Source organism: Pyrgilauda ruficollis, unplaced genomic scaffold, assembly GCF_017590135.1.
Source record: "Pyrgilauda ruficollis isolate IOZ18807 unplaced genomic scaffold, ASM1759013v1 scaffold93, whole genome shotgun sequence".
Lineage (NCBI taxonomy): Eukaryota > Metazoa > Chordata > Aves > Passeriformes > Passeridae > Pyrgilauda > Pyrgilauda ruficollis.
The window spans coordinates 2888261-2899112 of record NW_024531377.1 but is presented as its reverse complement, the minus strand read 5'-3'; the positions used below and the strand labels follow the sequence as shown (position 1 = coordinate 2899112).

Genomic DNA, 10852 nt, shown 5'->3' with positions numbered 1-10852 from the left:
CTGTGAGCAGAGCCTGTCACGCAGAGCCGCTGGCAGTGTCACTGTGCCGGGTGACAGCCCCGCTCTCAGCCTGCGCTGCAGCCCTCGCCCTCTGGCAGCCCGGACGGACTCTTCTCCTCACGGAGCGCAGGCAGTGACAGCGCGGCACGGCTGCCAGGGGCACACGGGCTGTCCAGCGCTACCTTGGGCATTTGGGGGAGATCTGCCCGGGCAGGTGCTGGAGTCACCGTCCCCGGAGGTGTTTAAGGGAAGGCTCCACGCGGCACTCGGTCCATGGTCTGCTCCACACGGCGGTGTCCGCTGGCGGGCTGGACTCGATGCTCTCAGAGGTGTTTTCCACCCAGTGGATTCTGTAATTCCGAGATGGAGGCAGCACGGAGCCCCGGCCATGCGCCACCGGCGTTGCCATGGCAGCAGCGGTGCGCCGGGCCTGCGCGCCTCGGCACCGGGGCGGGCGTGACGCGCGGAGCGGGCCCCGCAGCGATTGGGCGGGGCGGGCCCGACGCTAGGCGCGGACCGCGCGGCGATTGGGCGCCGCTGCTGGCGCGCGCGGCGTGCTTGGCGGGAGGCGGCGGCCGCGGCGGCAGCAGGAGCGGCGGCACAAGATGGCGGTGGAGCCGCCGCGGGAGGCCGTGTGGCCCGAGGGCGCGGGGGCCGAGGCGGGCTTCGTGCGCGCCGTGCTCTCGCTGCCCGAGAAGCCCGACACCACCGTGCGCTTCTTCGAGCGCGGCGACTACTACACGGTGCACGGCGCGGACGCGCGGCTGGCCGCCCGCGAGCTCTTCCGCACCCGCGCCGTCATCCGCCAGCTGGCGGGGGCACCGGGTGGGTGGCGGCGTGCGCGGGGGGGACAGCCCCGGGAGCGGGCGCTGAGGGACGGAGGGGCCCGGGTGGCCGCGGAGAGGGGAGGAAGGGGGTGGCGGCCCCTGGATGCTCGGGTAGGCCCTGGTGGTCCCTGGCAGCCCCGGGAGGCCCTGGCAGGCCGTGCCCCGTTGCCATGCCGAGGCTGCGGGTGTCACAAGGATCGGGCTCCGTGGCATTTCGTGCGTGGTGTGGCCCGGCCAGGGCGGGCGGTGCTGCCGGTCCCTTCCCGCCCTCCCGGGGCGGATGGATGCGGGAAGGGAGATGCTGAGAGGTGTCCGTGTTCCGGTGTCCGCTCTGGCTCGTTGAGGCCGGGAATCGCTGAGTGAGGTTCTTCACTTTCAGGTGTTTCTGTGTGTTTCGTAAGGTTTTCTTTTCCATCCACCCCGTGCTGCTTTTCGTTTATCGCTTGGTATAGGGCAGTACAGCTTGCGAATGCAGGTGTAGGAGCATCAAGATAAATTATCTTGTCGGAAGGTACAAATCTTAGTATTGGCCTTAATCTCAAGGAACACAGCGTTGCTGAGTTATTGGCCCAGGTTTTGTAAAATAAACCTCTTTTTATGAATCTTTTTTTTTGTGTGTGTGTGAGAGCAACAGCATTAAAACCATGACATTCTCACATGCTTTTTCCTTTCTATTGTGACTGCTGAGGTCATAAGTAAAAAAAACCCCAACATTTAAATACCCCAGCTCTCCCCAAAGCTTGATGTGTCTTCCAAGACTGGAAGCGTGCATCAGTATTATTGTTGTATTCAATTTAGAAGTTATTTTGCAGGTGTAATCACATGACTACCAGCTCCAATTTTAAACCCTCTAAAGCCTTGTCTACCGTATCCAACTAAAAGCATAAAACTGCACTTGTTGCTTTCAGGGTTATTTCAAAGTACACATGAACTTCAGCTGCTCCCCATCCCCTGCTAGTGTATTGTAGTGTTTCAACTGAAAACGTAAGAAAAATTTTGCTTAGCTGGGACAGTTCTACGCTGGGAAAGAGAATATCTGTCAAATTACGGGTTTTTTACCTGTTTCAAACAATCTTACGAGATATTTGAGGAAAGAAAATGGAAAAATCCCATTTAAAATAAACCCATAAGTTATGGGTGTGGAAGTTTGCTACTTAACATCTTTGATGGAAAGGGAGGAAGAGCCTCAAATGTGATTAAGACATGCTGCTAAAAGAGAGATGTGATACTCTGTGTTGCTTGTGCTCACTTGGTGTCTCACCTAACTCCAGTGTGTCTGACACCAGACACTGAGTTATTTCCACTTCCCAGCCTGGCAGAAAGCTTAATGTACTCTCCTGAAATCCCAGTTTGCTCAGCAGTGGAATGACCTTGTTCTGTGAGTAGGCTGCTGCTGGAGTTGGGGAGGTGGAAGTGGTGTTGCTCCTCTGGGCAGCTGCATGGAATTAAATTTCATGATTCAGCTGCATCATCTACTTGCACATACAGGAGCACAAGCAAGAAATTTATCAATTAGGCACTTTCTAAGTTAGGTTTTAATGTAAACTTTTTTTTTTTTTATTTGATGATATATTGTTTTTACAGGATACATCAAGATAAAAGGGGAGTGTCTTGGCACACGTGTTGTGTGAGTGTGAATAGGGTGGCAGTCTTTTCTGTCAACAGAAGCTCCTTATCCATGAAAGAAAAGATGTACAGCAGCAGAATCTGTAACAGACTTCTAATCCTCATTAAATCAAAATGTGTGAAATTTTCATTAGTAAACCAAGTCAAGAATATTGTGAGGGGAAGGGTGCCAAGAACATATCCCTTTGTATATATTAACGTACTTATTAAGTGAAATTAGGAATTGAACATTGTTTTTATTTGGAGAGAGAGTATGCTTTCTTCATTAGTATTAAGTAGTTGAATGTTGTGGATTTGTCTTGTTTCATGGATTCCTCATGTTTGTTTCTTTGATGTTAAGACAGTGTCTTCTGAAGGCTGTTCTTGGGGATTTTGATTACAGAAAATTAGCAAATAAGCTTTATGAACAAATTCAGGTATCTCATAATTTTCTTTTCTTTTTTTTTTTGGTAGGAACTGAGAAGCTTGAGAGTGTTGTGCTTAGTAAAATGAACTTTGAATCTTTTGTGAGGGACCTGCTTCTGGTTCGTCATTACAGAGTTGAAGTTTACAAGAACAAAGCAGGGAGCAAATCTGTCAAAGAAAATGACTGGTATTTAGCTTACAAGGTACCATTTTCAACCTTTCTTTATAGTTGTGAGATGAAAGAAAAAAGCCCCATAGCTTTTTCCTGCTTGGAGTTTTGGGATTTTAAGGGACCGATGATGAAAAGTCACACCTGATTGTTCTATATTGGTTATATGGCTGTTAAACATATCACTGTTTTCTGCTGCTCTAAGGATGGAAGAGCTTGCTCTGTGTCATTTCCATAGGTTGGGAAATAAAGGAAACCTGAAGTGCTTTCCTCTGTGTAGGTGATATGTAAAATTCAAATGGTTAAAAAAACAGAATAGCAGTGTATTTTGTATGAATGGACTGTGCAGTACTTGGTTTGGTCAGCTGTTATTTTGAAAGAAAGAAAGCGTGCGTGTACAATTCTTTTAATAAGTATTTCTCTTTTTCTAAATAGGGTTCTCCAGGAAATCTTGCCCAGTTTGAGGAAGTTCTCTTTGCCAACAATGACATGTCCACAGCCATCGGGGTTGTGGGGGTGAAGCTGTCTGCTGCTGATGGACAGAGAGTAGTAGGAGTGGGCTATGTTGACACTACACTGAGAAAATTGAGTGTTTGTGAGTTCCCAGATAACGATCAGTTCTCCAACCTTGAAGCTCTACTGGTTCAACTGGGCCCGAAGGAGTGTGTGCTGCCAGGAGGAGAGACTGCAGGAGAGATGGGGAAACTGAGACAAGTAAGGGAACCACTGTGGCTGACAGACAAAACCTCTAAAAACTCAGTTCTGTTTTTTTAGCCAAGTTCTAATTTGTGATAAAACCAAGGACCAATATCTTAATTGGAGAAAGTTTTGATTTATGCATGCAGAATGTATTGTTCTAAAATCTTGTCTGTCATTCCTCTCTCTGCAGCCTAGCAGTAAATAAATGTCACTTCAGGGTTTGCTTCTCTGTGGTCAACATCTGTCCCTTAAATATTGAAATGAACTGATAACTGTGTGTGTTTGTGAACAACAGGTCGTTCAGAGGGGAGGAATTCTGATTACAGACAGGAAGAAGGCAGATTTCACAACAAAAGATATTGTTCAGGATCTCAATCGCTTGTTGAAATCAAAAAAGGAAGAGCAGCTGAACAGTGCAGCACTGCCAGAGATGGAAAAGCAGGTGAGCAGTGTTCAATGTGCCTCTGTTTTTAAAAAGTGGAGTGGTGTGTGCACCTGATGTGAGCTGATCTCCTCTACATTCTTGCTGGAGTGTTCAGCAGTTCTGCTCAGCTTGGGTGTCAGAGCTGGATACCAGGGGTCCTGGAAGAAATGGGAAAAAACATTCACTTATGGCTTTAAAGGAGAAACTCTGATAGGTAAGCAGACAGGCTGCAGAAGAGGTGCCTCCTGTTCATAATGTATCTAGCCTAAGGACTGAAATACAATACTCTGGTTATTTTGCATGACAGGAAAATTGGTATTTGAAAACAGAGTAATGTTTATGATAATATTTTTGTTTTGTCTTAGGGCTTAAGTATATGATTTAGTGCCTGCATGTTTGTTCTTAGCTGCAAACAAGAGGCAATTTGTTGAGATAAACAAGTTTTAAAATGCCCCTCACTGCTGATGCTCACTGCAGGTGTAAGGTTCACAATTATCCTCCCTTAATGTGTCATTTCATAACAGATTAGAGTTGTTTGAAGTGTGTTGCAGCTGAACAAGTCAGTCATGCTGCTGCCTCTCTTTTGTGCTGGCACTCAGCAGTGCTGTGCAGTGAGTCAGCAGATGCTTGTTCTGGCTGAAAACTAACCCTGAAACCATGTCCTGAGATGATCCAGCATATCTCATTTATCTGTGCAGTATAACTTGTTTGTGTTCCTGAGCTGGAAACATCCTGATAGCAGCTTTGGAAAGCTGGCAAGGTGTGCAACTTCACATTTTGTTGATCGGATTATGCAGATGGCTTGTGTGTTGTTCTTGCAGCTGCCTAGAAAGAGGCTGCGGTGCCGTAGAACGTCCCTATGGAAATGAAGTCTTGTCAAACAGGATGAGTCTCTCACAGCCCTGCCAGAGTTGGCCTGGCTCAAAGTCTTCCTCAGCTGTAATTTTCTAGGAGCATTTATCAAATCCTCTTGGATTCTTTTTTCTAACTAGAATGTGATGTGTTTTTTTTAAAACAACTTCAGGTTGCTGTTTCGTCTTTGTCAGCTGTTATCAAGTTTTTGGAGCTGCTGTCAGACGAGTCTAATTTTGGACAGTTTGAGCTGACTACTTTTGATCTTAGTCAATATATGGTTCTAGACAATGCAGCTGTTCAAGCCCTCAACCTTTTTCAGGTAAGAAATACATATTTGAGTTAGTAACTGGTTTACAATATACTTAATTATCAAGCAGCTAAGTAATGACCCTGATTGCCCAATTGCAATTCCCCAGATACTGATTAATGGCAACTTCTACATTTTAGTTTTGTTCTCAGTTACTCTCCCGCAATGTGTGTTTTAAACATTTAGATACTCTTACCACTTTTTAAATTTTTGTTTCTTGTTAGTTTATTTTAAATGTAGAAGGGGAGAGAGGATCATCAAGGAGGTAGGAAGTGGTCACAGTAGTGCTGATCTTGGGAAAAGAATGCAAACCTCAGGTGGTGTTACTGGAATGTGTAGCACATGACAGGAGCAATGCCAGTGGTGTCAGGAAGGGAGGGCTGGCAGTGAACAGGACAGTACTTGAGAACATTGTGAAAGCACTGTGTCATGTTAGCTGTCATGTTTTGATGTCAGTTTTACCTTTTTTACGCACATTTTCTACAAATCCAGACAGGCTGACAGACTCCTTCATACCTCCTGCCAAGACTGTTTTTCTGCTTTCCCATTTCTGCAGTTAGAGGAAAGCATAGACTCAAAGTGGTGTGTTGTATCAGCTTTTGTCCTGTGTCCACATTAGTAAGCCCTGCTTAATGATCTTTGCTTGGACCTCATCTGCTTGCATTTCAGATTTATAGGAAGATATCACAGATTATGGCTCCTGTTTACTTTGGAGGAATTTCTGCAGGAAAACAGAGCATATATTCAGCATCTGAGCTGGTTAGCCCCTGGAGAGAGATGTTCTGAATTTTTAAATTTTTTTTAAAATTTCTTGCGGCTGAGTGCCTCTCTAGGGACTGAAGCAAAAATTACATTTCTTCTCAAGCTTTATGGAGGGTGTTCTAGGAAGTTCTGTTTTAGCTACATTCCTTTACAAGTCCTTGCAGGTGTTTTGTGATAGGAGATATGCTGCTGTGTCTTCAGGGGCTTTTGTGAGCCTTGGAACAAAGGTTTTTCCATGGAGCAGGAAGCTGCCTGCATGGTAGGATGTGTGTGTGGAGATTTTTGGACAGCAGTAAAGCAAAGTCAAATTATTTTGTAATTTGAGTTGCTCTGTGAGGTGTGTAGGTAAAGTTCTTATGGTGCAGCAGATGCAGTTGGTGGTATGGAATGTAACCCTAAACATTGGATGTGCTGAAGTAGGTAATTTGTGTGTAATATATGTATGTATGCTATGACACTTTCTTATATTCAGAAGTTTTTAGTATGTCATGCTGTCCAGAACACTGAGAATAGGCCCATACACTTTAAATATTAGATATTCCAGGGGCTGAATGTGTCAGTATTGCTTCTCATGGCATTCATTTCCTGTTGTTGTGACTCTGGTTCTACATACAGAAGCATCCGGACCCACTCCTGGCTGAATGCTTGCCTGCTGTTCTAATTGCAGCTTTTCTTGTGTAGAGGGAGTTGAGATATTAATTTCAAAGTCAGAAAGTTTCAGAGTTGAAACAAGCTTGTTTGTTCAATGTTAACCAAAATTTTTGCTTCGTAGCTGTTTGTGTGAAAACCAAATCAAACCACAACAAAAATGCCCAAAACCTGTCTGGAGTCCAGCTAATATTAAACCTGAATTATGGGTAATGAGCTATAATTTGAACAGAGTTAAGTTTAGAGGTGTTTATGGCACTACAGAGATGATATGGGGAAGCTTGAGAGAATTCAAGTAACTGTTCTTCCCCATTGCCTGATTCTGTTGTGTTGTTTCCCCCCCAGCAACCCCCAAAGTTCTCAAACTAAACCCCTTGAACTTGAGTCCTGTTTCTTGCTGCTTTTTTGTGATTGTCAGGACCCCTAATTTTGACCTTAAGAAGAGCAAACTAGCAAATACGGAGATGTATTTCCACTTTGCTACTCAAAGTGCAAACTGCCCCATGACTAGATACACTTTTAACTTTGCTGTTCAGTCAGGATTGGTTCCAAAACAGACAAACCTACTCCTTCCTTCCCATGTTCCAGGGACCAGAGTGTAAGTATTTAATGCTGCACTGTTTCATTTACCATTTTTGGTGGGTGCCAAGTTTAATGGAAAAAAAACATGTTCTGCTCCTAAATAGCTGTGTGTCATTCAGTGGGTGTCAGTAAACTTCAGTAACTAATTTTTTTCCTTTTGTTCCTTTATATATTTTTTTTTCCTCATTCGTTCCAGAGTTCTGTGGAAAATGCAAATACTGCACAGTCTCTAGCTGGTTTACTGAATAAATGCAGAACCCCTCAAGGACAAAGACTAGTTAATCAGTGGATCAAACAACCACTTATGGACAAGACCAGAATTGAAGAAAGGTAACAACATTATGTGTTTAACAGTCTTAAACAAGTTAGTAACTATTTTATATAAGGCCCTTTCTTTTTAAGCACAGAATGCTACAACCAAGAAACAGTAGTGGTTGGAGTCTTTTGTGTGCTACCCTGTAATGCATTGCAGTTAGAGCAGAGTATATTTTTCCTTGAGATGCAAATTGACAGGTTACTGTTAAATTAAATGCTTTTTGCAATTATACAATTTAAAGAGGAGGTACAATATGTTTAGATGATCTGAATGATGCTGTGCTACAGGCTAAGGCAGCGCAGCAGTCACTTACTGACTTTGTTCATATGCAAAAGCTCAGTCTGTATAATAATATTTTGATGTCGCTTCAAGTTTACCAGTTTAAAAAAAAATCAACAAAACACCCAAACAATTAAGCAGTTGTGACATCTTCCTGTTCCCAGAAGAAAGCTATTTCTGGTTACAGTAGGTCACCCTAATCATGCCTAGATACTGCGGGGGCTTTTTCTTTCTTGCCCTTTGATCCTGCCCTCTGTCACAGTGTGGCTGCCCTGCCAGTAGATAACAGTATCAGCTGATAAGGAGCCTTAGAGAATCTGGTACATCTCTGCTGAGAATGCACCGATTATTCTCAATCCTTCAGAGAGGAAAACTGCAAAGGCTCTGTTCCTACTGTGTGTGTTTGTCTTGAGTATGTTCACCATGCAAATACAAGTTACACATTTTTTTAAACTACTCCTATGTATACTGTCTTTTAATGATATAAACCCAAATTTCATGTACCTCGAGCAACCAGCACTACAAAATGTGTATTAAAGTGTATCTTGACAAAGCAGAAGAGGCTGGAAAATTGAGTTTAACTTTGATAGATTATCTAAGGCTCATACTTCACATCAGGCATTGCAGATATGTCTGTATATGCTGTTGGGCACAGATCCCTACTCCCAAAAAAAGAAATCTTGGCTTGGATGTGCTGATATTTAAATAAGTTATGCAAAGAGTAGTTGTTTAAGTCCAGCTGGCAGCTAAGCACAGAGCTGCCTGCTCACCTCCCTGGTGGAATGGGGAGGAGAGGCAAAACCCAAAACACAGCACTGTACTGGCTACTGAGAAAAAATAAACTCTGTGCCAGCCAAAATCAGGATGATAGTTTTCTCTCTAGGTTTCTGGAGACTGAGTTATTCTGCTTCTTTTCAACAAGTTTTTCTACTTTTCCTCATCATTTGCAGAATGGTGTGTAGTAACTTGATCAGAGCCCACTTAGAAATGTTGTTGATGTGACACTGAAATATTTGTTCCCGGATTTGTTGAATGCTGTATCTTACTTCTGCATGTGTTACAAAAGCTTTCATTCTTGGTTCTTGACTAAGTATCCAAGATCATCTGTGTTTGTCCGTTTTGGATCCTAATATCTAAACCAAATTTAATTTTATGATTGTGTTGTTTTTAAAATTTTGAAAGTTAGAACTCCCTTCTTGTAATTTTCTTATGTCAAAGTAAACATTAGAAATCTTAACTTTTGTGTGACACATTTGTTTATTACTGTACATCAGAAATCTTCCAAGTTAGGAAGAGACAGTGTTTTCTTTATAAAACTGGGGTTGAGTTGTAGGCAGAAAATGTAACTTGACCTGTTTTGTAGAGTTACTGTCACCTCTGTGTTGTTTTGTGTTGCTGATGTTGGCTGCGTGTAGGAAGAAGTGTATTTAAAGTAGGAGGAGAGTAATTAAATTAAGTTAAGCTCTTAGTGAAGCTTGTAAAGGTCAGTATATTCAAGTGTTATGAATTTGAAAGAAGTCCACTGATAACCTCCTGTATCTTGCCCAGCTGCAGAAACCTTGGAGCTGCAATTTGTTAAAAGTACTTTGCTTTAACCTCTACTAATGGGCGATAAAAAGCCATAGCGACACCTTTTCACTTTATTCTGCTGCATTCTGTCTGAATGCATCTTGCTTTCAAGTACTACTTGGATGAGCTCAATGCTCTGAGGTAAAAGCAATGTAATTTACTTGTAAGCTTCAAACTTTACGCTTTTCAGAGGGTGTAGGACTGTTCTTTTTTTAATCCCAAGGAACAAGTATGATAAGAGAAGCTGTTAGTGAGATGTACTGACAGATTTAAATATCTTTTGAAAGATATGCAGTTGCCAAGTTGTTTTCTGAAGACTTTGCAGTATATTGTGGTTGTTTTAAGGATTGCAAACCACAGTTTAGAGCATAAAGTGGCTTGGGAAGGAAATAGCTGGACTGTTGTCCCTTTACGTCTCCTTTGTCGTCAAGGGGAGCTACTGATTGTTTCTCAGCTTGCAGTGTGCCATGTTGAAGGACCCCATTTAACACTAACCAGAGCAGAACTCCTCAAACCAAGCAGAGCTGCCCAAGCTGGACTGATGTTCAGTGGCTATTTTGAAGGAAGCCTCCCGTTTTGCTTATGCAGGAAGTATTTGACTTAACTGTTGTCCCAGTAGTGTAAAATTGGTGATTGAAAGTTTTCCTTTTCCCCCCCCCCCCCCCCCCCCCCCCCCCCCCCCCCCAGTTAGACTGTTGTAACCCTCTGCTAAGACCTGCAGGTGGTGCAAGTCATCTTTTGGAGATAAAGGAATCCACTTCTTTCAGTAGTTTTTAATCTGCAGTGTGTTGTTAAGCTGTATGGAAAAATGGAACACAGAGTTGAATCAGCAGTCCATATTAACTATTGATACAGTAACAGCACAAATTAAAGTACATGATGCACATGCTTCAGATAAAATGATGTTTACTGACAGGAGCAGCTCCTGATGAGAACTGAGAAAACAGAGGCTCCTGATAGCTGCCTGTCTTGTAAGACTTGGGGTTCTGCCAGTATCCAGCTGGTTTTCCTTGATTAAAAATATAATTATCAGTCATAAGTATACACAATACAGCCCTGTCTCTCCTGTGTGGTGTGTTCAGAAGGCAAGTACATGAGGTTCTTGCTCCTTGTCTCATAGTCAGCATATTTGAAATTAAAATGTAGTTGCAGAGCCAGCATGTGCAAATACAAGTATTAATTGCATAACCAAATTGACTGCAATACAGCAGGCAGCTTGAGTATGTCATGTTTATTCTCCAGGTACTGGAAAGTCTGAGGAATGTGGCACAGTGTAAAATAGTGCTTGCTCTGTTATGTCCTGAGAAGAGAGTTCATGCTGAATATATTTATTTTTTTCCCTGCATTTGGGATAAACTATCTGACATTTAGACACACCATAAAT

General features: G+C 43.3%; 1 protein-coding gene across 1 annotated transcript in view; it reads left to right on the top strand.

Annotated features, from left to right (window-relative positions):
• The first annotated feature begins 571 nt into the window (after positions 1–571).
• The window catches only part of MSH2 (mutS homolog 2), a 46131-nt gene continuing 35850 nt past the window's right edge, over positions 572–10852 (top strand). Inside the window, exons 1-6 of the mRNA XM_041489426.1 lie at positions 572–825; positions 2907–3061; positions 3463–3741; positions 4022–4168; positions 5175–5324; positions 7501–7634. Coding sequence (XP_041345360.1) covers positions 606–825; positions 2907–3061; positions 3463–3741; positions 4022–4168; positions 5175–5324; positions 7501–7634 — 1085 coding nt within the window. The 5' untranslated portion in view covers positions 572–605. The remainder of the gene's footprint in view (positions 826–2906; positions 3062–3462; positions 3742–4021; positions 4169–5174; positions 5325–7500; positions 7635–10852) is intronic.